Consider the following 27,359-nt stretch of genomic DNA (forward strand, 5'->3'; position numbering starts at 1 on the left):
GTTCCCTTTTCCAGACTTTCTCGAGGGCTCGGCAGTTCTTCTTGGAGCTCTTGAGTTCGTCGGTGAACCATGGGGCCTTCTTGCTGCCGGGTCTGCTGGGCGCGGTCCTCAGTGGGGCGAGTTCGTCCGCGCAGTTGCTGATCCACTTCGTGAGGTTGTCGGCGGCCTGGCTGGGGTTCGCTGAGCTGGCAGGAGGGTGCTGGCTCAGGGAGGTGGCGAGCTGGTCTGCTGTGATCTTGTTCTGGTGTGTCTGGTGTGTTTAGGTATATCATCCAGGAAGATGGGATTGAAGCCCTGCGGAGCCTGTCACTGATCGATATCGGTGACTAACTCGCACTGCCTGTAGTGTTTGGAGCGCGACCATGGCCTGATGTCAGTCAGTCAAAAATGCTTTATTCTGCAACTTAATGTCATAAAAGAACACAGTACATTCAAAATTACATTTCATTTATAAAAAAAGGCCTATCATAGTGTTAACTTTGTGGCCTGCTCATAAAAATCCAAACATAAGAAAGAAACTTTGTAAACAGGGTTCAGTGTGCAAATATGCAAGCAGAATTAGAGTGCATAGAAACTTTGCTAAGCATACAGTACATATTTTATATAAAGTGCGGAATGCAGTCAAATAAACTCGTCTTAAAAGTAACACATATTCGTCCGCATGATTAAGTAGTTTAAAATACAAAAGAAACAAAATATATTAAAACATAAGACTACAAGCACATCATTTTTTAACATACATATAGGGTACCAAGGCCTAAGCTACCTACAGATCAAACATTTTATAAAATACTGAATACAATAGAAAGATTTTCGGGAGCTGAAATGATCTTAAAAATGTGTGCACATTTGAGCCTCCTTAGAAAAAAACATACTAGACACCATATAATCAAATTAAAAAGATCATTTTTTTTTCCTGCGCCTAATAGCCCCATCTAAAAAACTAGCCATTCCAAAACCGACCATGGGAGAAGCCAGCATCTGGAGATACAACAGGGCTGGTCTAACTTGTGCAAAATTGCAGTTTCTAAGCAGTGGTAAGACAAATTTCTTACATAGGGGGGGCATAATAATCACAGAAAAAGACAAAATGGATAATGTCCTGTTCAGAAAAATCGTCACAGTGACAGGGTTCCAAGGTGCTGGGATTCGAGAAACCCAGCGGGACAGATAAGAGCCAATGTGCCATCTGCAGACGGAATCTTGTTAAAATAAAACGATGGAAAGGTTTACCAACGCGTAATGGCCTTATGTCATGCTCCGACTGCCGCCCCATGAACCCGAAAGCTTTGAGGGAGCAGTCCCTAAAGCTTATGGTGGCCCAGCATGGGACTCCATGCAAGTCGAGGTCATGGTTGGGAGAAATGTCCCGGGATTGGTCGCAGAGCTCAAAGTAGTCATCGTCCCATTCCTAGTTCTCGGGACACTCTGGTAAGTCAATTCGCAAGAAGTCTAAGCTCACTTCGACTTCTCCTCGCTTGTCGGCTGACACAATGAAAGTGCATGAACATTCGGGAACTCATACCTTCTGGGCCGTCTGTGTGCCTCTCAGACTTTCCAGGAGCCGGAGCGACCCCACCCCAGCTGAAGGAGATCGATGAGGCCATGAGTCACATCTTTGGGTAGCCCAATCCTTCCGACGTGCCTCTGGGCCCGCAAGGTCAAGGCGGGGTGGGGAGAGGGTCCCATCTGGTTCCACTCCAGCAGCTCTGTTTCATGTGGCCCGCCAAGGATCCATTTCTGGATCCGTACCGGCGGCGGTCGTACCATCTCGACCTTCCCGTGTGCTGGTCCCGATGCACCCAGCACCGCCGGCCCCATCCCAGTTGTCATTCTCGACTCTGACACGTAGCCGAATAGATCGGACCCTGAGCCCTTCTCTCTTAGGCTAGGCCTCGGGGAAGACTGGGAGGGTTCGCTGGACCCATCAGAATATCAGCCCTATGAAGAAGACCCAGATATGGATGGGTGTGAGGAACTGTATACCTCTCCTGGTATGCTTTCTGCCCCTATTGTGGCTACGGAGGAGGGAGCAGGTTCCTGATGATGTTCCCTGTGATCTTATTCTTGCCAACATTGAGGGCTGGGTGCGGTACTTTAACAAACTATATATTGGAGGGGGCAAGCATTCCCACTAGCTGGAAGGCTTTTGAAATTGTGTCAGTTTTCAAAAAGGACAGGTGGGATTTCCCCCCTAAACTACAGACCAATTAGCCTATAGATGTTGCCTAAGGGTCTTTGAAAGACAAATTCTGGGCAACCTTGAATCTTGGATTGACTGTCACCAGGCCCTCTCTACTCTGCAGGCAGGGTTCAGATGAGGAACCAGTAAAATTGACCAAGTCTTCAGGTTCCTATTCATCTATTGGAAAACAGTGGTTATTCAGAAGGCACATTTATATCTGGTCTTTGTAGACCTAAAGTCTGCTTTTGACCTTGTGCTTCGAGATAAACTCCGGGGGTGAGGGAGAGTGTTTTTTTTATTTTTACCCCCCTTCTGATCTCGAAGACCCCAGAGGCCTTCAGTGTCTGGTGAATAAGTTCATAGCATTCTGTGTTGAATGTGGGCCCGTTATAAATCGCTCTGAGGGTATAATAGACAAAGACAAAGGTTATGGCTATTAGCCCCTGCAAATCTTTGCAGGGTTTAATAACACTGGCGACTAGCCCGCTGGATAGGGTCAGTGAGTTTGACTACTTAGGAATTAGAATAAGCAAATCTTTCATGGCTGTCCTAGGTTCAGAAGAGCTGCCTGAACCTCATTAACCATTCTGCTTCTATCCTAAGATACTATAAGTCCTCCCAAAATAGACTTATTTCACCTGCGCTCTAGGTCTATAGGGCCAAGGCCGAGGGCAGTTATCTATTAACTCAAATTTGGCCATGCTCTGGGTGGCTGAGAATGCATTCTTGAGATCTTTAACTAACCTTCTCAAAAATACCCCGTTAATAGCCTTAAGATGGTATATGGGCATTGACTTATTGATACACACTGTTCAACTTAGACCGCTACTATACTGCAGAAGGCTGAAATATTCCTAAGGCTTAGAGGTCTATTATGGAACTTTGGAGGAAGTAGCTTCATTGGATAGCTCTGGTAAAATCAAGTGGCTATCCCAGGTGAAAAAGCTTTTATTCCATCTTGGCTTAGGGGACTGTTAGTCCTCTCCTGCACCTACGATTTACTTGTCTAGGGCAAACCTTAAGGATGCATTCTGGTTGTATACATACGCCAGTGAAATGAGCAATGTGCCTGAATGGTCCCTGGCCTCCGCATCTTTGGATATTTAGCATGATCCTGTATTTGAGCCCTTTTTAGAATATATTACCACTCCAGCTGCAAAGCATCTTTATTTGAAATTTCGCTCTGGCACCTTACCTCTATTGTCTTTACTAGCAAAGTGGAACGCCCCATTTTTCAAAAGTTCCACGTGCCCAGCTTGTCAGCAAGCAGAGGAAACATTGGCTCATTTTACTTTTTATTTTGCCCTGCCTATGCTCACCCCCGGAAAGCTTGGATCATACCATTGTGCAAACAACTTGGCTGTAGACCGCTCCAGGTTGCCATCAGCACCTTCTCACAGACTCCCAGCAGAAGGTTGTGTCCGTAGTCTCAATTTCTCCATTGGAGCTGGGCAATTGGATGCAAAACAATTGAGTGAGTCCACGGATGCCATTTTGTAATGTCTCCCAATTTGATACACACACACACACTCACTCACTCACTCACTCACTCACTCACTCACCCACCCACCCACCCACCCACCCACCCTCACACTCACCCACCCTCACACTCACCCACCCTCACACTCACACACACTCACCCACCCTCTCACTCACACACACTCACCCACCCTCTCACTCACACACACTCACCCACCCTCTCACTCACACACACTCACCCACCCTCTCACTCACACACACTCACCCACCCTCTCACTCACACACCCTCTCACTCACACACACTCACCCACCCTCTCACTCACACACCCTCTCACTCACTCACACACACACACTCACCCACCCTCTCACACACACACCCACCCACCCACACACTCACCCACCCTCTCACACACACTCACGTCAAATAATAGCCGGACTAAAATGCACCCTTATTTAAGTATATTTCTGGTGTAAATCTTTGCCTACAAATGTCACCTGAGCCCATTTGGATCTTCACCCATGTGTCATTTTATAGTAATGCAATTAAGTGAAGTAGATTTACCCATCTCACTTAATGTATACCATAGATGATTCTTCTTCACAATATCAAATGCAGACTCATCTAATGAAACAAATGACTTGAATGCCGTGGATTTTTCTCTATAATAGATAGCACTAAAGTTTCCATGGAGGGATGAAAGCCTGTCAGTTTGAATTGCACAAGCCCTTACAAAAAAGCATGTTTTTAATAAAATTAGTGCAGAACTGACCCACACCCAGACTCTAGAATAACTTGAAGTTGGAGGCAAATGTTACATAACAGGCAGACAACCCCTTTTATTTACTTCCTTGAGGAGTTTTATATAGCACGGACATTACTCTTCATGGTATCAGAGCGCTGGAAAAATAGCAAGCAAGTTATACATACAGGGAGAAAAGCAGTAAGTAATTGGTAAGAATCAGTACCAATACAATAAAACAATCAGTCTGGCAGATTAAGGATCCAGAGGTGCTTCTCTCCCCCCCCCCCCATCCCCTCGACCCCCCCCCTAGTACATAGTCAAGCTGAATGGCTTCAGGGCTACTATTGAAGGAATCTATTTAGCAGAAGCAGGTTTACTCGTTTTCTGAAGGAGGTAGTCGAGGGGTTTGGTCTGAGTGCATTCCATATTGTTAGGGCTAGACCAGATAAGGAGCGTGTGATGTTCTGTATCAAAGTTATGATGCAGTGCACCGGTATACATGTGATGCAGGGAGTTGGAATGTGGGTTGGATGCTAGGATGGAATGTGTACATTTGGAAAGAGTTGCCAATACAGAGGGAGCACCCACATGGATCACTGTTAAAAGGACAGTGGTAGGCGATTGCATTCGAAGTACGGAGGGATGGCGAAAGAGAGAAAATGGAGAAAAGGAAAAGGTGGTACGATGTGAGAAAGGCGGTAAAAAGTGCAGTGGTGCATGTAGGAGATTGGGTAAAAATTAAGTTGCCCATGAGGGATGGGAAAAACTCCAACTTCAGACAACCTTTCAGGGTCATTAAGTTTTTTACCAACTCTGTGAAAACCAGTGATCACAGAGTTGGGAACTTGAATAGGGTTGTCAGATGCCAGACCAGTGGAGAGAATGTCACTGAAACACGTGTTGCACATGAGAGCATCTGTAGACCACAACGTTAAAAAAAGATGCCACTCCGTCTCCAGGATTGTTTGTTAAAGCCATGCCTTTGTTTATTTAACTGTATACAGTTCTATTAGTATTACTTGTTTATATAATTTTATCTACTCATGTTTTTCTTTTTTTTATTAATTATGAGATGTTGGGAGAGTGAGGTGATGTGGTATTTTGTATCTACATTATGATGCAGTGCACCGGGATCCATGTATGATGCAGGGAGTCTGAATGTGGGGTGGTTGCTAGGATGGAATGTGTACATTTGGAAAGACATGCAGTTGGCTTTGTGCCTTTGTGGCTAGGGTCTGTGCTACCGATCTACTCATTAAATCGTTCATCACCTCTTACCTTTGGTGTTCTTCATTGAAGTACCTTTTACAGGGCACTTGCAAGTTTTCTTTTTGATGAACGTCTGTGGTTTTAATACCAGGAAATTAGAGCTTCTTAAGGAACGACTACCACCAGACAGTTCAAGTTTATTTGCCAGCTAAACTGGAGGGTTATAGTGCAGGGCCTTGTGTGTCATGTATGCGTACTTCAACTAGATCCTCTCGTCAAATGGGAGCCATTTTAGATGTTTTAAGTCAGGTGTAATGTGATTGAATCTTCTGGATCCTGTGATGAGCCTAGCAGCTGAGTTCAGTGTGGCCCTTAGCTTCACCTGCTTACCTTTGGGTAAGCCAGCAAGAGTAGCACTTCTGTAATCTAACCAGGAGATGGTTAGGGGCAGGACTGCTAAAGTCATCGAGGGCCAAAAAGGGTTTGAGTTTCCTTAGTGTGTTCAGTTGGTAATTGGCTCACCTGGTGTTTGCACTGTTATGATTTTGCATATTCATGTATTTATAACCTATCCTGAAAGGAGTGCCTTGGTTAACAATGTTCACTAATCTATTATTCAAGTAATGGTTTCGTACAGAAAAAAGGTTCATAGGCAGTCTTTGATGAATTTCAAACTCTGTGGTCTATTTCAGATAGCGGGATTTATCGTACCAGCCGGGAGAGAAGGCGCGCTGGATTTGAATGCGTTACTAGTTAGAAAACGTCCTCATTAATGGGATGGATGAAACAGGAAATTCGGAGCAGATTATCAATACATAATTTGGAGCCCTGATGATCAAGTGTGGACGAAACGCAGTTTAGGCTGATTGATTTGTTACTATATTGTGTGTATTTAACATTTTGAAAGTTTTTTTTTAAATAAACCAGAGTTTGAAGTTCATTGAAGACTGCCTAGGAACCTTTTTTCTGCATTGATTGATGTTGGAGAGGGTTTGATTGACTTTAATTCTTGGAGCTCTGGTATGTAGGAACAAGGCAAACCATTTTAAAACGGTCCAGATAACCCCATCCCTCTTTCAAGAGGGTCAATCATGCCATAATGTTTGACTGTATCGAATGCAGAAGAGTGATCAAGAAGTATAAGCAAACATAGTTCATTCTGAACAAGCAGTCTCAGAGCATCATCTACAATGTGTGTTGGAGCCGTTTCAGAGCTATATCCCACTCTGAAACCGGAGTGGTTGGTCAAGGAGCAGAAACTGCTCAATGTGGTTGCAGAGTTGCAGGTATACGCATTTCTAAAGTGAATTAGCTTGTGTCGGGATGTTGGTAATGGGATGGAAATTGTTGAGGTCTGACAAGTCAGCATTAGTTTTTTTCATGATAAGCATAACCTGACCGATCTTTAAGCAATCAGAGATCATGCCCTGAGAGAGAGATCCATTTATAATCTTACTCCAAAGCAGGAGTATGGAAGATCTAATTTCTTTGAGCTTGGAAGGCAGAGGATCAATGAAGTGGTTGAAGGGTGTTATTGATACAAATGTTTTGAGTTTATCAGCTTCATCTGGAATTTTGAATGCATTCCAGGTAACATTGTTTTTTTTAACTAACCAGTAAGGGGGAATCCTCAACAGGTGCAGCACTATGAGAATACTAGGCTAGATATGGCTTAGTATGTGCTGGAGGCGAGTTGCAGTTCTGATTCAATCTTCCTAGTCTTTTCAATGAAGTAGGCGTAGAAATCATATCCGCTAGGCAAAAGCCCATTATCTACCGAATGGTAGTTAGATTTGCAACTAGGATGTTGTTTCGCAATTTCAAATGTTTTTTTTGGGTCTTGCGCCCTAAAGTATTCTGCTTTTGAACTTTGGATGTGTTTAATATAGGAGCTTCTTATCGACCTCAAGTGCTTAAGGTGTGCTAAGGATGGAGAGATTCTCCATGATCTCTCAGCAAGTCTTAAGTTGTGCCTTTCCTCATTAAGGTTGCCGTTGAAGCAGGGTTTGAAATGCCTACCGGGTATTCTTTTTAGTTGCTTCGGAGACATGGGATCAAGTATGTCTGACATGGATTGGATGGAATGTTCGGTAAGATCAGTCGCATTAGCCATGTTTGTAGGAGGTTGTTGCTAATAGAAGTAAAAAATCGGTTAGATTAATATTTCTCAGGTCTCTGGACCATTGTCTTGGTTTAAGAGGTTGGCCCTGTCTAATCAGCACCTTTTCCAAGATGAGGAAAGAGGTTAAGCAGTGATATTACCCATTAAGAGGATATGGATCCCAATTGTGTGACATCCTTGGCTATGATTAGCTCAAGGGTGGAGCCTCTATTGTGTGTTGGGCCATTACAGAACTGGGTAAATTTGATGTCCGAGAGGAAGACTTTGAAGGTGTTCAAAATGGGGTCATTTGAGTTGTTCCAGAGAACATTGAAATGTTCTTGAAGATCTGGTTGGTGTGTTCCTCTGAGTTAGAGGAGATTGTCTTCATTATTTGTTAGATGAAAAGTAAGTTGTTTCCGAGAGGGTGGTAAAAATGTGTGGTGTTTGCACACAATCTTGTCATTGCTCTATATTTCGATACCTAGGTATTCACAAGAGGGTAGTGGAGCAGTTTGTGCATGTTTCAGGGTAAGCATGGAGTGGTAAATGCAAGCTATTCCACCTCTTCCAGATCTCGCCAATCTGATGTTGTCATAGTTGGTTGGATCTAGAATATCTTAAATGGGAGAGGTGTCATCGAGCCACGTTTCAGTTAAGATTAGGAGGTCGAGATCTTGTGCAAGTATGAGATCAGCGATGCCCGTAAAGAAGCATAAACTTGATATGAGATTTGGTTACTAAATTCTCTTGGTGTGTTATGGGGTCCTGCAATAGATTGTGCTTGTTCATGGTTCTGTAGTTGAGACTGGGTTCTCTGAGCGAGTTGGAGGGAATGGTTTTGGATAGTGACCATCAAGGTGAAGAGTCCTTAGGTGTAATAGTTTATCATAGCAAAAGGGAGTCCATGTCAATCTCAGATAAATGTTCTGTAACCCCCTGTGGTCTTGAAGGATTATGAGGGTGTCTAGATCTCCAATGCATGATTGGTAAGCTCTCAGTGATCAAAGTCTCATGACCAGGGATAGATCTGCCTTCCCCTTGTGGGTGGGTTATATGGTTTAGTGTGCGTGGTTCTGTTATTCTCAGAGATCGAGTTGGGATTCCAAAGCTTTGTGAGCTTCAAGGTGATGTTTATAAGCTGCTGGAGGTCATCTTTAACCAGCTGAAGTTCTTGATTGAGATTGAGTGAGAAGGAGGGTCGACAGTACAGATGGGAGTGTGATGAGGCCTTGGAGAGGTGGACGTCGGTTATCCCTCCGATTTGGGGGAGTGGTCCACACATCGAGAGGCTAGGAGGGGGTGAGCTCATAGTGGGGTGGGAACTAATGCCCACTCAGACTCTTCCAATCAAGGGCACCCCCTCTCCTACCCCATCTGTGGCCCAATGGATGACCCACTGGACCACTTTGACCACCCCCAACCTGCTCGTAGTGACTTCCCGACAATACATAAGACTTGTCGCTGATGCACCTAGAATACTTCTTCCTACCCCTCTTCCAATTAGCTCCTCTAGTATTCCATCTAATAGCCCCCTTCCTCCAAGCACTCCCCCCCCCCCCCCATTACATCCCTCACCCTCTAAACTATAATGAAATATGCTGATTTCTTACTAATCAGAAACCTAGGTTTCTGCCTTTCAGTGGATCAGCCAAAGCATCTGGGTCAGGGTTGGAAAGGATTTTGTATTGAATGAGCCAGATATTCTTGAGGTACTTGGCTACAGAAAAAAACTATAACAGGAAAAGAATCGTCTCTACAGTGCCTCAATGCTATCTTATATGGATGAACACCTAGATAATGACATCGGGGAGCTATATGGTGTTTCCGCTTCTTGCATTAGGTAGAGCAAAAGAACATAAGATGATCAGGCGTTTCTTCACCCCATCCACATGCGGGACACATTTTGGATCCTCCTTGATCACATTTCCATTTGGATGTAAATGTAGCAAGGGGGAGTCAACCTAGCCTGAACCTTTATATAAAGTGCTTTGGTAAATGGATGATCGATCTCATCCAATACTTATCAACTTATGGTACTGGCTTAAACTCGAGGAGTCTTTCAATAAAGTGTCCCAGACCTATCTGGTTACATAGTTTAATCTCTGAGCTCTCCCAATAAGCAAGCTTCAGCTTTTTAGAGCAAGGGGAGTGATAGAGCTTGGGTCTGGCCAGTAGCCATGCAGGCTCCTGGAGCTGAAAAACTGCTTTACATAAGCCAACCACTGGGTTTTCATCCCATCCTGCCATCTGTTCAGAACATCACTCATGCCCTCCCTTTAATGTTCAAATTCAGGAGTGGACCATACAGAAATCCAATAAAGAACTTGGTTAAGGCGGGTTACTGAAACTTTAGGCCATAATGATAAGTCTTGTTCAAAGACTAATGGAGTGCCTTGCGGTAGATTGAGGGTGGCTCTCAGGAAATTATTCTGTTATTTCCATACCATTCAGATTTCCCTGGCCTCAAAGGTCTACATCATACGTAGCAGTAGCTACAACTTGGGCCCTCCAAACTTCTAGGAGGGGAGAGACCGGATGCAAGTTGGTGTTGCTCGCACATTTTGGAATAGCTGCCCTATGTTTCAAAAGAAGTTTGCTTTTTACAACCTGGTTAACCCATGTGTTGGAACTGGGTAGGCGTATGCCAAGATAGTTTAAGACTGACACTCGAATTTTACCCCCTCGCGTGAGATATTCCCTCTGAATCCACGGTGGGGGTGGATAGCCATGTACTAAGTTTTGCTCCCATTAATTATTAGGCCATGGTCTGAGCATAATAGGTTAAACTTGTTCAGAAGGGGGTCTTGGATACCAACAATGTATTGTCTGCGAATAGCAAAGCTGTTATCTTAGTTCCTCCGAGGACTGTGGAATCATTGTAGCTGGCCAATAGATAGTCAATACACCTATCAATGAACAACAAAAACGACAGGCAAGTACACAACCTTGCCTTACTCCCTTACATAGCCCTAAGGGATCAGTGGTTTCCCTTGTGGGCACCCCTATGGATTTGGGCAACACTATCACAATTGGGCCAAATAATGATTTAAAGGAGGGGGCCAGGGAGGGAGGCCCATACCTCTGAGAATACACCATAGTTTATCTCTAAAGACCATGTGGAATACCTCCTTAAGGTCGACAAAAGCGATATACAGACTGCCCCGTTTATGTCAACTTCTTTTGATCTCATTAGTTGGAACATAAAACCTGGTGGACCGTACTAGTTTTAGTACTGAACCCGGCTTGCAATCATGTTAAAATCTTAATCTCATCGAGCAAGAGTAGCAATCGGTCTAATATTAACTTTTAAGAAAAAAATCTCGTCTGGAATCGATGAGGCTGATTGGGCGATAATTTGCCAGGTCGGTCTTTAGGCCTTTTGTATTGCGTTTTTTTCTGCACCTTTCCAGGATGATCGACTGTCTGCTGTCTGACCAAATAGTGGGTTCAGAGATACAGATCCACTGGGATGCGATCAAGCCCGGGTGCCTTTCCAGACTTCTGAGATTTAATAACATTGTTGATTTCCTCCAAAGTGAAGTGTTCTTCACCCCTGGAGAAGTCAGGGTTGTGAGTACTAGGGCCAGATGATGAGGCCGGAATGAGAAAACGATTGTCAAGAGTTTTGGGACTAAAAACGGAGGAAGTAGAGGACTGTAAAATTTTAAAATGAGCTAGCTAGCCCTGTAGTGTCTTTAATAAAATCATGATTTTCTACCCACCCTGACTGTGGGAAATCTGAATTTTATGACAACGCACGGAGGCCAATATTATGCATGTTCAAAGCCTTTCCATAATATTCGCTACTGGACAATCCACAGGTTTAAAGTACAATTTCTTAAAAACAGAATCGGAAGATAAATCTCCCGCTGCTAAAATGGCTGGTAAACCCCCACCCAAAATGTAAGCCTTCGAAGCCATTGTCCCTCTAGCCGAATGAGCGCCAAATTTATTTAAATCAATTCCTGCTTTACCCATCACTTCCTTAAACCAACGAGCCAAGGTAGGAGTGGAGACTGCCTTGTGTGAAGGGTTGAAAGAAATTAACAATTGTAAATCAGCACCATTTCTTAGATATTCAGTGCTCATCTCATACTCACCTCATGTATACATCTCACAACACAAAGTTTTCTACATTCATCAAAAGTTGGGTTGAAAATTGTTTTAGACGTAGTTTTGCTTCTTATGGTGATATAGAAACAAATCCCTTCAGGAACAAACCTAGGCCCAGAAATCTCTAAAGCCTTAACGTCCGAAACTCTCCTAAAAGAAATCAAACCCAGTAACATAACAAATTTCAAAGAAAGATCCCTGTGACTCACTCGTTTTCATTCAAATTCATCAACTCCCTCAAAACAACATCTGCATCCCAAAGGGAAGATTACCTTGCTCCCGGCGGAGCCTTAATGCTCACACTCCTCAATAGTCTCTTTATAACATCATGCTGACTGATAGGCATGCTATCCACTAAATCATGACCTGCAGAAATAGCTGATCTTCCAATATTAACAGTACTATAAGATTCATCATCTTGAAAATTCTCAAACAAGTAGTTAACTACCTCAACTACAGGAGCTGATACGGTAAACTACCATTAGTACACGTCCAATACTACGCATTACCTTAACCACGCATCTTTTACTTCGCAGGTGTTATTTCTACGCCAGCTTTTACAACCACGCTTCTAGTTCGCAAATACCATTACAACGCAAATACTGTAACAACGAAAATAGTGTTTCAATGTAGGTTATTTTTTAAATAGATTATTTGCAGTATTAATCTAGTATTAAATTAAGTATTAAAAGTAGTGACATGGGAGGTACGGCGCATTAACGGCGCATTAATGGCCTTTGCTATCCCTAACACTAAAGGATGCCGGCGCTTAGAAATGATTCATAGTTCCGTTCCACATGGCTCTCACCAACCTCCCTCTGAGATTCACGCTGTGGTGATTAATAACGGCCGCCTCACTTTAGCGCCTCTTCCGCTTGTTATGCTCCAAGCAGATATCTACTTTTCCAGCTTGCTGGGCCTTTAAGTATAAATTCTGTGCCAGTGTTATGGCGATGACAAGGGGGACATCCTCTGAAAACGTAGAAAGCGATCTGGGGCCCGTCATAATGAGGTGGGATTATAACAGGACAGGTCCCAATTAAAAATGCCATTTGTCCGAATGAAATGACTGGATCGCTCTTTTAATGAAATATGAGGAAAATCAGAAGGCTAAGTACAGCAAGTGCACTACATATGGTGATAAAAAGAGAGGAAGAGTTGGGGCAGTAACAACATGTGTAACATAATATGGGACGGTCAAAAAAAAGAAATACAAAAAAAATGTATTTAAAAATCATGCGGATCCAATTTTTTTGTTATAAAACATGAAGATTAAAATGTATTGACACGGTTAAATATTAGTCTAAAGAAATCATTTGTCCGGTCTTGACTTTTAAGTAAAATGTAGTACGTAGAGGCGTATACGTAATTACGTAATATAGCAGATCGAGGCAGAAAGGAGGAGAAGCATGGAAGAATGGTGAACAGGTGAGACAAATTTAAAAGTAGAAGATAAAGGTTCGTAGAGGTATGGATAAAAAGAAGTAGGGTTGTGGGAGGTTAGCTGAACTCCCCCCCCCCCCCCCCCAACCCCTAATTACCATGCATCCCGTTGCAGGGTTTAGGTTACATTTTTTATAAAATAGATAGTTATTTTGTTTATAAAGGCGTTGTAAAAGTATGCGTAGTATTTGATTTCATAGTAAAAGTATTTTAAATGCATTTGCTAAGTTACAGTATGTGAACTATAAATATGCGTTGTAATGGTATTTGCGTAATAAAATCTTCGTTGTAGAAGCATATTGTTTTCCGTTGTATCGACATATATCTGCTGATACTGGATCCAGACTCCTCGAAGCACACAAACTAAGCCATCTCCCCCAAGCCAGCCTGTATGCCTTTGAGGTCCCTGGAGCCCATGACTCCCTAATGAGCTTTGAAGCCTCCGAAGATAAGCCTGACATTTGCCATGCTCTCCCGAAATCAACCAAGCCATTACCCTCAATTGACCTTGAAGAACCAACTCGTGAAAATCTCATGAAGCGTTGGTTAACAAATCCGGAACACTCGAAAGAAGTACCGGGTCGGTAATCAACATCTCCATCACTTCTGGGTATCAAACTTGAGACGTCCAAGTTAATAAGACAATCCCTGCTCTTTCCTTCCTCACCTTCAAAAGAACCATATGAATCAGAGCAAATGGGGGTAATGCATAACAACAAGTCCTGTTCCAATCCTGCAGAAATGCGTCCACTGCTTCTGCATCAGGGTCCGGCCTCCAGCTGAAAAATCTCCGAACTTGAGTGTTCACTCTGTTCGTAAAAAGATCCAGCAAGAGAGGACCCCATCTCCTGTTCAGGGTCAAGAAAATTTCCCTCTCTAGTCTCCAATCGCTGAAGTCCATCAGTTGACTTGAGTTCCAATCCGCAATTGAATTGTTTACCCCCGGCAAGTATTGAGCCAGAACCATAATGTTTCTGCTCAGACTAAAATGCCAAAATTCCCTTGCTAAGTCCGCTAATGCTTTTGAACGAGAACCCCCTAATTTGTTTACATACATTACTGCCGAAATGTTGTCAATCTTTATAAGAGAACTCAACATTTGACCTGATCCCTCACAAAACTCTTTACCGCAAAAGAACCTGCCAACAGTTCTAGATAATTGATATGCATCTTTCTCTCCAGACCTGTCCACTTTCCTCCAGTAGTCAATAAGGCACACCTGGCTCTCCAACCCTGAAGGCTGATATCGAATTCTATAATCATATCTGGACTAGGACCAAAGGTTGCCCTTCCATTCAATGCCACAAGGTTTTCTAACCACCATGCCAATTCCTCTTGTGCCTCGTCATTTACTTGAACTCTCCGAGAGTAACTCACCCCTTTGTTCAGTTACAGAGTCCTTAGCCTCTGAAGCGCTCGATAGTGCAATGGAGCCGGAATAAGCCGAAAGGAGTCCAATAACCCTTGCTACCTCCCTCAAAACAACCCGCTTGCTAGACTCTTTATCACCTCCCTGCGTATCTTCCCCACTTTCTCCATTGGTAATTTCAAGACACAATCCAATGTCCAAATCAGAAAACCCAGGAAAACAGCCTCCTGACTGGGTATCAAACTTGACTTCTTCCTGTTTACTATGAAGCCCAAATCCTCTATTACCCGGACAGCTAAGCTCGCATGTTCTGGTGCTTGTTCCTCGCTTTCCGACATTATGAGAATGTCGTCCAAATAAGTGTTCAACCTTATCCCTCTTGAACGTAACCAAGCCGCTATTGGGCGCATCACCTTTGTGAAACACCACGGGCAGAAGTCAAACCGAAGGGGAGGCATTTGAACCTCCACATGGTCCCTTGCCATTGAAACTTCAAAAGATCCTTGTTCTACACATACTGGAACAGTCAAATAAGCACCTTTCAGATCCAGGCGTGTCAACCAATCTCCCTTCCTCAAGATGTCTCTCAGCATATGAATACCTTCCATCTTAAAATGGTTGTATTCTACCCATTCGTTCAAATCCCTTAGATTTATCACTGGCCTCAAAGTCTTGTCCTTCTCCACACAAAAAAAGATTGCTTACAAATCCAATGTGTGAATCCTCAGCTTTTTCTATTCCCCGGTTTCTTCTCCAATTCTAGAACCTCTTGACTTACCAATTCCTCTTGTTCTTTCCTGAATCTTAAGAGGTGCTCTTTTTACCTGAACTGGTATTGCAACAGTCTATCCAGTATCCTGAAACAGACTGTAAAACCCAAGGATCTGAGGTTATTTCCAACCATCTGTCTAAAAATAGTGAGTCTGCCATCCACCTTTACCTGAATAGACGAAGAGTCTTTTCCCAAACATACCTTGGAACCTTGTTCTTCTCTCGCCTCTATAACGACCTATTCCACCTTTGTGTCTCTGCGGGTAAAATCCTAGAGAGTAGTACCCTGACTGAGTACCTCCAGACTTGTAGGTACCTCTTGTGAAGGAGCCTCGAGAAATTCCAATTCCTCAGCCGGGGAATCGACCCCGCATCCTCCCGGCCGATCCAAAAACCTTCCTCATATCCTTTTGGACTTTCTGTAATGAACTGAAAGTCTCTGCATATCTAGCCATCTCTCTAATAAACTCTTCTCCGAAGAGAAAGCTATTGGCTAATTGACCCGACTCTTTACCAGCCAATTCTGCTAACTTCGTGTCTATCTTCATCAGTATACTCTTCCTCCTTTCAACACATAAGTAACCGTTAGCGTTGCCCAACAGACACACTGCCCTTTGGACCCATTGCCACAATTCTTCTGTATTAACAACACTCTCTTGAAGCTATGCTTCCTCGCACAAATCAAAAATCTTTTTTGAAGGTCCAAATACATCAAGGAGGCGATCATGACAACCCTTGAGACCTTTATCAAGACCCCTTCTAGGGACCCTTCCCATTTTATTTTAAAAAGTTAGCATCTCTGCGTCCAATTTAGGCGTGAACGCAACCTTGTTAGCTAACGAAGGTCTAGGGCACTCTGACCTCAACCTCGTTCTAACCTCCTTTGGCATCTCTTTCCTGATCCAGCATTCCACGTACTGTGCAACATGTTTTGTGGGAACCCACTGAGGAGAGAGTGGATGCTGGATAGTGTGTGGATCGAACATGAGTTCACCCAAAGGATCCTTTACTTTAACCAACAAACCATCATCATTCTCCTTTTTAAATCTCTTACTTTTAATTTCCTCCTCCTCTGAGGAATCAAAGTACGAAGAACATGATATTACCAATGTCTCTGCTGCTAGATGATTTATCGCAGATCCCTCTTTGTGGCCTTTACAGCCTGTTCCTTTAACTCCTTCTGAGTTTTCATCCCTGTGCCTTTCTTAATAAAGGCTCCTTTTTCTTTTCCCGCTTTTCCAGATGCCATGTGTTTTCTTTTCTGGCCAACTTTCATCCCACTTCCACTAGCAGTTGAACCATCAGTAACCTCCTCCACAGACCAGTATTGTTCCTCTTTAATATTTTTCTTAGAAATTCTGCCCTCTAATTTCTCCATGCAATCATCCAGCTTTTTACCCAATTGCGAAGCTAGAGCAGGTACTACCTTATCCACACATTCTTTAACCTTATTGTCCAATGAATCACCATTTCCATCTGATTCCGCCATTTCACTTAAATCTCCTTACAATCAAACTTATCCTAAAATTGTATTTAATACACTGCACCAATAGAAACACCACACCAATGAATAATCTCTTCAATACCTTAACTATTAAACCACCATACTCAGCAAACTTGATCTCGAACTCCAGATAACTGTTACACAAAGCTTTACCTCTGAATGACAGGAAAAAATGGACTTCTGCCTCTTTTGCTTGTCCAAAAGTGGCTGCCATGAAATAATAATTTTAGAACAACTAAATCTGATCTAAAATGGCCGCCGCATAATAACCTGCATTTACGGTGGCCCAAAAGCATCAAATCTTAACTGTATTGATTCTCAAAATAATACATTTTATTCATGAATAACCTTTAATTATTCCAACAATAAACGCGGTAATATTTTCTTTATGTACCGCTTTTCCCCCCCCTAGAATTAAACAGTTTAACACGATGCGCGAAGAGCTTTCCCCTCGCGCACACGTTTAAATCATACGCATTATTTGCAGAGAGCACCACGGGAGGGGGAGTCCCTCGCAATCGCCTTTAAAATAAAGCTATTCTGAAGAGCGCGCAACGGGAGGAATTCCCTCGCGCTCGTAGCTTGCGTTTAAATAAACGCAGTCTCTGAAGAGCACGCAACGTGAGGAGGAATCCCCTCGTGCTCTACTTTTAAATAAATCCCCGAGCCAAAAGGTATGATTATTTTACAATACGCTCTACTCATAGCAAAAACAAACTCTATTTCTGTGAAATTTCACACTTTAGAAACCATTCCTGTTATTTAAAACACTTTTTCTCCGAGCATTGAGCAACGGTCGCGCTCGTGCTTGGCATGTTAAATTTGCATACAAGCTAATAAAAACAAAATGAGCTGATGAGAAACACTTAGCACTATATCTCTATTATAATAAATACCATTTTCTTTATAAATTTGTAACTTTTCTACAGAAAATACATTTCTATTAAGAATTAATCATATCAAATATGATATTAAACACATTATAAACACTTTATACTGAACAACAGATCCATCCAAACACTCTTAAATCAATTCTCTCACACAGATTGTATATTAAATTATTCTCAATCAATCAAAACAGTTACATTTAAAGAGAGCGAACTTATCTCTACTGTGAGCAGCAAAAAAGAGGGAAGATGGCTGCCTCTCTCTGGAATATATAGACATTGGAATGTTTTATCTAATGTTCTAAGTTCTTTTACATTGTGTGTTGCTGCTGTGAGTTGGCAATAAAGAATGTAATGCATAATATTGGCCTCCGTGCCTTGCCATAAAATTATTCAAAGTGGCCCTCATTCCCCCTACACAGGCGCACTGCGCATTGTCAATGTATTTGCCAGTGCCACTACGGGAACCGCCATGGAAACTAACCGTGGGCTCCGGTCTACGAGTCATGGTTCCAGGATGCATATAATTTCATGGTCGATCTAAGAGGGGCACTTTAACCACAATAGGGTGAGGAACTGTTGGTGTAGTGAACAAATAAGAATGAGGTAGTGGCCCCGCCTATATAAATCCTTAGGACCGTCAGCCTGCCTGGTTGGTGGGAACACATGGTGCTGAACTTTCGTTGAGGATTCTAGCTCTTCACGTATGGCCTTGGCCTCAGCCCTCAAAGAGTTGATAACTACCCATAGTTCTTTGATTTGGGTGTTAATGACCTCCTCTACATCTAGCCATTGAGTAGGATCGGCAGGAAAGTGTTGACGCCAATTGTTTTAAAACAAGCCAATAGGAAAGGGAGAGAGGGGCGTGCGCTGGTTCATCTGACCTTAGCCTGCTAATATTATTCATTAAGTCCTTTAGAATACCCGGGACGGGCGGAAATAGAAGCGGAAATGGTTTCCATGCCTGTCTGAGCTGAAATTAGTTTAAGGCGAGACAGCAGAGAACAACCCAACCCTTCGATAGCCGAGACCTAATAAACACGGAACGTCCCTGTAAGCTCTTCTCCATTTGCTGACCAGCATTTAAGAGGCCAGCCAATGGAGAAGGGCAGGTTCATGCCCCACTACTGTAAAACATTAAATCTCACAATCGAGACTGCGCAAGCGCAGCCTTCGCTAGCCGAGACTTAATAAAGTGCTCCGAAAGCCATGATTGGTTTGTGTGACTTGTCACTGAAACAAAACAAGAGTTTAAATGAAATGTTTGTCATTTTGAGGGGGCTAAAGCAAAATGTACCCAACAGTTGACTATTTTCTTACCTTACAGTTTGGTAATATTTCACCTGGTAATTAATCTATTTAGACTCGGGCATTTTCAAATAATTTGTTTTTCCTTGATGCGGGTGTGGGTGTGGGTGTGTGTGTGTGTGTGTGTGTGTGTGTGTGTGTGTGTGTGTGTGTGTGTGTGTAATTTGTTTTTCCGTGACACGTGTGTACACTTAAGTATGACCTCTGTCAGCAAACTGAACTGGCATTGGACACACTGTAGCCTAATTAATGTGTGACCAAAATTGGGTAGGGAAGCCCTGTTTTGCGCAAACTATTAATTTTCATTACATCGACAATTTACCAAATGTTTTATAGTTCAGAACAAGATCTGAAATATGTGCCTGACGTAAACCAACTTGCAGAGGGAAAACACAAGGGTTCTTTATAGAGTAAATGTTCTTCTCTTATTCCGAACCTTTCAGAAAGTTCAGCAAAATAATAAAAGGTAGCTTGTCTTATATGCACAGGAATCGTACAGGGAGTTCTGCCGAAATGAGTGTTGTAAACATTTTTCCTTGCCTTTTGACAGGTAATATTTGAAGCTGAAGTCTCAGATGGGAGAAGTGGCTACATTGCCATTGATGACATCCAGGTTCTTAGCTACCCTTGTGGTAAGGAATGATTAAGCGCGGTTTTCTGTCTCTTTTCAGAACGTGTTTGTCTGCTGGCTCAGAGTTCTGTTTTGGTAGCATGCCTTTTAATGCCGTTTGGACGTTCTGTAAAATGTATTGTTACCGCTCGTGGGGCAAAATATTTTGTGTTTAAATATTAGGAGCGTGCGTTATTTTTTAATTGTTACTGTGAAAATGTATACATTTAAAGAGAAACATGGTTTTTATTTCAGTAACCTTTTTTTTGCATTTTGGAATGCACGGCTGTCAACTGGTTTCATGTCATTAAGGTGACTTTGAGCTGATATTTCAGTCTACAGTACTGATGATGATGAGTGGGATTTGTGGAGCGCACAGCTGCTCCTATGAGTGTCCGGGCGCTAGTCTTCAAGTAGTTCAGTTAAGTCTGGGTGAAAAGCCATGTTTTCAGCTTCTTTCAAATTCTGCTTCGAGCTCGCCAGCTGAAGGTACAGGGGAAGATGATTCTACTTGGATGGATCAAGAAAGGAGAACGAAGGCCCGCCGGCCCTGGCCTGGAGAATTCGAGGCACCTTGGCTATGACCCTGATCGAGGACCGGAGGTTTCTGGCTCGGCAGTATAAATGGATTCCTGCAGCCGTATTATGCATTGTGATTGTTTACGTCCTGGGCACCTTTTAAAAGGTGCACTGGTGCAAACAATCACAATGCACCCTATTATGATGAATGCGATGCCCTGAGGGCAACGCATTCATGTGAAAACATAGAGCAGCTGCTCTGTGTTTTCACAGTGAAGGCAGCACCGGCCTGCACTTTTACAGGGTAATAGAGTAATAGAGATCCCCTTGCAGGCGGGTGCAGTCAGTGACTGCACCCGCCTGCAAGGGGCTGTCTAGGGAGTCCATGGGACCCCCTTTACCCCCTGCAGAGGGCTGCTGTCACGAGACGCACTGACAGTGCTCCACCTTTTGAATGGTGCACTGTCAGTGCACCTCCTGAGGGCTCCTTTGACTCTGCGCCCCCTTCTGTAATATGGCGCGGGTGCAGAGTCATAGGATTTCCCTCTTCTGCATAGGGCAGGGCCCTATACAAATGTGGAAACACCCTCTGTTGATAGTGCTGGCACTTTGAGTGCCCCAGTGCTATTTGTATTGTAGAAGGAGATGCACAAGTGTCTGTTTCTATAAAACAAAAGTGCCACGGGGGCGCGCAAAGCGGGCACAAACGCCCGTTGCTCCCCCAGGGCACTTATTGTAATACGGCCCCAGGTGGACAAATAATTTGGGCCAATCTGATGAAGAGCACGGTAAGTCAGCACCAGATTCGTAAACAAAATAAGTTTGCTTGCGGGGAGCCAGTGCAAAGTATGAAGGACACTGGAGACCCGGGTTCTTGGCAGAAGATTACGTTGTAATTGTACAACTGCATTTTGGACCACCTGTAATCTAGGAATGATGTAGCATGGTGGTCCAAGGCACAAAGCGTTGGCATAGTCCAAGCGAGAGGTAATAACGGCCTGAATCACCGTACAGTTTTCCTGGATGAACAGACAAGAACAGAAGCTTTTTGAGTGCGCGGAGGATCCTGCAACAGGCTCCAACCACAGATCTATCTTGCCGCTGGAATGATGATCATTTTTCACAATGGACTCCTAGGTTCTTAACCAGCTCGGTTTGAGGAGCAAGAAAAGGAGCTCCCTCATGCCGACCAATTAGTATGTGCCGGTTTACCACAGAAGAGTATTTCCATCTTGCCAGCATTACACATCAGCTGATTCTATTGCATCTAAGAGAACAATGGCACCAGGCACGGCTTAATTAAGTCGGTGGCAATATCTTCCTTTATTAAAGGAAACTAATATCGTAATATTGTTTGCATACGATGTAAACTTGGCTTCAAATGAATAGACCAGGAAGGCATGAGGGGTAAGGTATATATTAAACAAAGTGGGACTACGTGCAGAAGCTTTAGGGACCACTATTGTTATAGCCTTATTGTCGGATGCAAAAGGGGGTGTGGTACAGGCCTCTTGTTCTCTATTCACTATAAAGGAGTCCATCCTTTTTAATGTCAGCCCTAAACACGCTGGAAATTGTAGTTTTACTGCTCACACTCTATATATGGACCATTACTCTCCAGCATGCTTAATGGTAAGTCCGAGTGAGATTCTAAGGATGCCTGTGAGATTTCTGAATTTTGTCTTAAGCAACATTTTGTAAAACTTCTCAATTTCCCATTGCATAATTTCACACTATCTTTTTTAACCTATTGTGTACCTTGCGTAAATAAAGTCTCTTAAGATACCAGAGGGGCAGACTGGTACTGGCTTTTGCTCGAACCAGTACCCTGTGGGCATCAAATATCAAAGTGGAAAGCAGATTCAGACAAGAAGATTGTCTTGATTTCTCATGGCATTGAAATCTGCATTGAAAATGGCCGTAATGAATAAAAGCTAATCATGAAACCACAGAAAAGATAAAGGGGTGATTCAAAGAATATCATGGAATTGTACATAGAGAAGCAACCTACCTGTTAACGTTTGCTGTGCTTGCCCTCCAGCATTTTATTCCCATTTAATTCCCCCAAAAGCACCTTGATGCGTACTCTGTTGTAGTTATTTTTTTGGTTTTAACTTTGTTTCCCTCTTATTATATAATGTTACTGCTTATTTCCACTTAGTTTTGCATTCCAAACTTGAAGATTAAATACAACGCGGACATTTTGCTTTACTGATGTCCTCTCTAGGTACCTAAAGGTTGCACCAAGTAAATATTTAAACCACAGCTTTTAATGCCTACTGAATTAATAGTTGCCCTAATAGTCACTTGTGGTCTTTCCGGTAAAACGTATTTTTTAGGAATCCATAGTTTTTATTAACGGAAGACATGGTTGTTAGACACAGCTTCCTGCCTACATCATCACGCCGGCCGAGTGATGAAATGGTACATGACACAGCGTGTGTAGCCAACAACCCGGTGGCAGGCCGTGTAGTGAACAGGACTGTTTCTGAATAGTAGCATAACTTCTGGATTTTCAAACACTAGGTAGAACATCACCTGACAACAGCACAGATAAAGGAACAAAATTCGAGAGGAATCCCTCCCACACCGCCCAACCCACCCCCATCCTCTCTGCACCAGCCATCGTCTTCTTACAAAAGGGCCAATTGCAATCAAAATTACAAGGGATGCTATATAGATCATGCTGCCTAAGTAGGGGCCTTTGACTCCTGATCCAAAGGTATTAGTTGAAGAATCTGCAAATATTTGGCGCAAGTAACTTCTCTCATATCCCTCGTCAGCAAGTCCAAAAAGGGCGCCCACAATTTAGCATAGTCTTTACCTACACCCGCCACTCTCATGGACATACCCTCCATTGCTAGCAGGTGCCATAAGCGATGTATCCATGATAGCAGGTCAGGTTCTGAGGTTGTACCCCACAGGGCTAGGATTACCTGCCACACAGCCAACAGCGCGAGAGCGATCTGCCTACCCCGCAAAGATTTTAGTGGAAAAACCTTAGGATGTGAATGACCAAGTAGTGTATACTTTGGAGCTCTGGGCAGTGCTATGGCAAAAACCTTGTCTATGTTATTAAGAACCTCAGTCCAACAGCGTTGAAGTTTTGGACAATGCCACAGTAAATGTGCTAACGTCCCTGTCATCCCACACCCCCTCCAGCAGTCTTCTGTCTTACTCTTGTCCCAACTGTGGATTCAGGCAGGCGTGTAATACCAATAGGAGAATAGCTTGAAAGTGGCTTCCACCCCCGCTGTATTGTGCGCTGTGTGATGACTGCAGTATAGGATGTGTTCCCACTCCTTGAACGTCAGCGGCCTACCCAATTCCGTCTCCCAGCGAACCTGTGCCTTCGTGCGTTTTGGAGTTGGGACCTCCAGTAACCTAGCATACAATTCAGAAACTAGGCGACGGTTGTCGCTTTTACGGACCAACCATCTTTCCAAGCTGTTGAGGGGCCTGGACATGTGGGAGTAGTTAGCGGGCATGGTGACCCAGTGAGCCAGCTGCCTATAGGGGAATTGGTCAGCAGGTAAAAGGCTATAGTCAAGTCGGAGCTGCGCAAATGGTATCAAGCCCCTCTGTGTCAAAGAGGGAACCTACTCTTTTACAGCCGGCCTCCCGCCAACGGTGGAAGACCGCCGAGCCCTGACCCGGAGGGAAATCGGGGTTGTCAATGATGGGGGGGGAAAGGAGGTCCAGCCTTTCTGCTACGCTACTCTGTCCCCGATCCGCAGTGTCGGCGCCGTGACCGGAGACGAGTAAAGGCCCTAAACCCTGTATTTGCAGGGTGACCATAGTTCCTTCCAAATATTACTCCCTGCAACGGACTGGTCCATAAAATTCCAGTGCTTGCTGGACATAGACCTGTTCCACTCCACAATGTAGCGTAAGCTGGAGGCCTGATACTAGCCCCTGATCAGAGGTAAGCCCACTCCACCCTGGATTTTCGAACTCGCCATCTGGGCAAGTGAAAGGCGTGGTTTCTTCCCATGCCATATGAATTTATTGATGAGAACCTGCAATTGCTGGAGCGCACAAGGCCGGGGGGAGATAAGGGAAGTAGCTGAAAAATATAGAGGATGCGCGGAAGATTGGTCATCTTCCCTGCTGCTATCCGCCCAAACCACACCAGGCGCAAACAAGACCAAGCGTCCAGCGCTTTAGTCTTCTGCTCTAGGAGCCTCTCATAATTAAGCGAGACTGTACGGGCAATGGTAGGAGCCAGTCGGATGCCGAGGTAAAGTATATCTTGGCGTGTCCATGTAAACGGAAATTGCAATTGCATCCCCTTCATCTCGTCTGGAGGAATTCCTAGATTCAAGATAACTTACTTAGCCAGATTAACCTTAAAGCCTGTGACAGTGCCAAAAGAAGTGAGCTCTTCCAGTAGTGCTGGCAGGGTGGTTTGGGGCTTCATGAGGGTGAGAATAACGTCATCCGCATAAAGGCTAATTTTATGTATGTCTGTGCCAAATTTCATCCCCAGTATCCGATTATCTGCCCTAATCCGCTGCGCCAAAGGCTCCATATAGAGCGCAAATAAGAGGGGATAAGGGGCAACCCTGCCGGGTCCCTCTAGCAATTGGGAATGAGTGGGACCTAGTGCCATTCACTCGCACAAAGGCCGTGGGAGCGTAGAATATGCAATGAATCCAGGTAATGAATTTCTCTCCAAACCCAAAGCGTTACAAGGTTTCAAAGAGGAAGGCCCATCCCATCCGGTCAAACGCCTTCTCGGCATCAATGGCTAACAAGAAGGCTTGCCTCTGCGATCGTTGGGTGCTATCGAGGAGGTGTAAAAGCCTCTTCGTATTATCACCCCCCTGCCTAGTTGGAATGAAGCCAAATTGATCAGGGTCAACAAGGTCGGCCATGAGAAGACTAAGGCGAGCAGCCAGTATACCAGCAAAAATGTTTGCGTCGACATTAAGTAAAGAGCTGGGCCTGTAGGAACCACACTCTAGCGCATCTTTGCCAGGCTTCAGGATGACCGAGATCGCTGCCTCAGACATGGAGGGGGTCACCCTACCGGAATCCAAAAAGGAGTTAAACAGCTTTGTTAAAAAAGGAGCCAGCTCCGCACAGAAGGCCTTATAAAAAGAGGCCGAGAAGCCATCGGGTCCCGGGGATTTGGCCACCTTCAGCTTAGAAATCGCCGAGATCACCTCCTCAATCCCATTAAAACGTATATTTTAAATACCTAACGTTAACTTACTGTGTACCTTAGTTGTCTTTATTATATTACACAGCAACACAGTCCCTGCAGTTTCCAGATAGATTCCCTGAAATCCTGCAGTTCTGGCATGACATTTAAACAACACAGTTCTCCAGCTCCGGGTGTTCCATAAATTCACGTTTAAATCTTAAACCGTCGAAGCTGACAATACTTAAAAAGAAGATAAAAAAAAAAAAAATTACCCCATCGTAAGTTGGTACTCCTGTGCTGATATAAAATAGCAGCAAATATCAGCTTGCCTGAAATGCTGTAAACGGTGTTTATTCTGAAGCACATGTAGCGCATTGAAAGATCTAAGCTTGAACTCACAAGATAATTGTGCCCTAAATTCCATCCCCGCACCTAAAGAGGTCACTGTCATTCCGATTTCTGTCTCACCTCTGCCTGAGAGCCCTGCTCTAAATTCAAAATAAATGACTATTGCTCAGTATTTTGTTTCTGCTCACTGGTATCTTTTCTAACATAGCATAGCCTCTACCGCTGTCCAAAATGAGAGAATTCCAAAATGTCTTCATTATAACTGGTTCTAAGACAGCCATGTGACGCCTGAGGACCTAAGATGCTTTTACGAATGATCCACAGAGGGAGTGTATTTGCTGTTTAAATCCTAGGCATAAAGATAGAGTATGAATATGACGTAAACTCTGTCCACCTCCTGAGAGTCAGGAGTAGGCCGCTGTATTATCTAATCAAAGCTCCCTTTAAGGATGCCCCTTTTCTGGGCAGGAGTCTGTGAGCAGTTCTCTCACGGAGACTTCTAAGACACATTGACAAAGCCAATAGGTTTCGCATATGCAAAATCTATTGGCTTTGGCAATGTTTTTTTATTTTTTTTACATGTTGCACAGCAGTTGAGCATAATTGCAACATGGCTTAAAATTAAAAAATAAATAAAAGCGCTATGATGCTGCCCGCGTCGTAGTGCCTTTTTAAATTTTTTACTTTAAGCCACGTTGCACAGAAGCTCAACTGCTGTGCAATATATAAAAAATAAAAACAAATGAAAAAGCCATTATATTTTGCATAGGTGAAATCTATTGGGTTTGCCAATGCCTGTTGTTTGTTGTCCTTATACAGAGGACAATCTCTTCCGGTGTTTCATGCAGAGCACTTTTGTGTTCTTTATTGCACGGGGAGCAATTGAGCTACATTTGAGCAAACGTTTAACAATATAACTATTGTTTCCTGATGAAATGAGGTAACGACTATCAAAACGGTAGTACAGTTTTTTTTTTAAATTAGATGTTTGAATTCGTAAAAAGGACAAAAACCAGTCTAAAACTCACTGCAAGTTTCTTGTGTTATGCATCAAGGATTTTAAATAGAGGTGTATGGGGCCTGTTCGCTATTACGGACGGCAATGATGCACCGGGAAGGAGCTAGACAGCCCCCTTTCTCATATTGCTTAAAAGACAGTGAAATATAAATCAACTTGGTGAGTAATTGAACAAGAGCGCACATGTAGAGCCTTCAATTGTCAAATGTTATTCCAAGTAAACACATGTGAGAACATCTAAGTAATTGTTTTACGAGAAACAGAAGACACATGCACTCTCAGTCCATGTGGAAAAGTGAATTAAAAAAGAGTACCTGCTGGCCACTGAAAGGACACCGGCCACTGGATGCAGTACTTGGTCCAAGCTCCACAGCCTGGATGAAGAATTGAAGAGTAGGAGGATGCTGGAGTCAAGGAGGAGCTGCTGACCATTAGGAAACAAGGAAACGAGACCCACGCCATAGCCAGCCAATGGTAAGTAAAGAGATGCTGGCCAATAGGAAGCAAGGAAATTAGTCCCACATGGGAGCCAGCCAGTGGTAAGTAGAGGTAAGTAAGGGGCGGGCTCTAGGCCACTTTTAGCATTTTAAAATAAATACC

General features: G+C 43.6%; 1 protein-coding gene across 15 annotated transcripts in view; it reads left to right on the forward strand.

The window, feature by feature from the left end:
* PTPRK (protein tyrosine phosphatase receptor type K) overlaps window positions 1-27,359 on the forward strand; it is a 1,135,739-nt gene that overhangs the window by 423,919 nt on the left and 684,461 nt on the right. For all 15 annotated transcript variants that reach the window (XM_085611847.1, XM_085611842.1, XM_085611846.1 and 12 more), the window contains one exon: window positions 19,666-19,747. In XM_085611847.1, the coding sequence (XP_085467973.1) occupies window positions 19,666-19,747 (82 nt within the window). The remainder of the gene's footprint in view (window positions 1-19,665; window positions 19,748-27,359) is intronic.

Source organism: Triturus cristatus, chromosome 6, assembly GCF_964204655.1.
Source record: "Triturus cristatus chromosome 6, aTriCri1.1, whole genome shotgun sequence".
Lineage (NCBI taxonomy): Eukaryota > Metazoa > Chordata > Amphibia > Caudata > Salamandridae > Triturus > Triturus cristatus.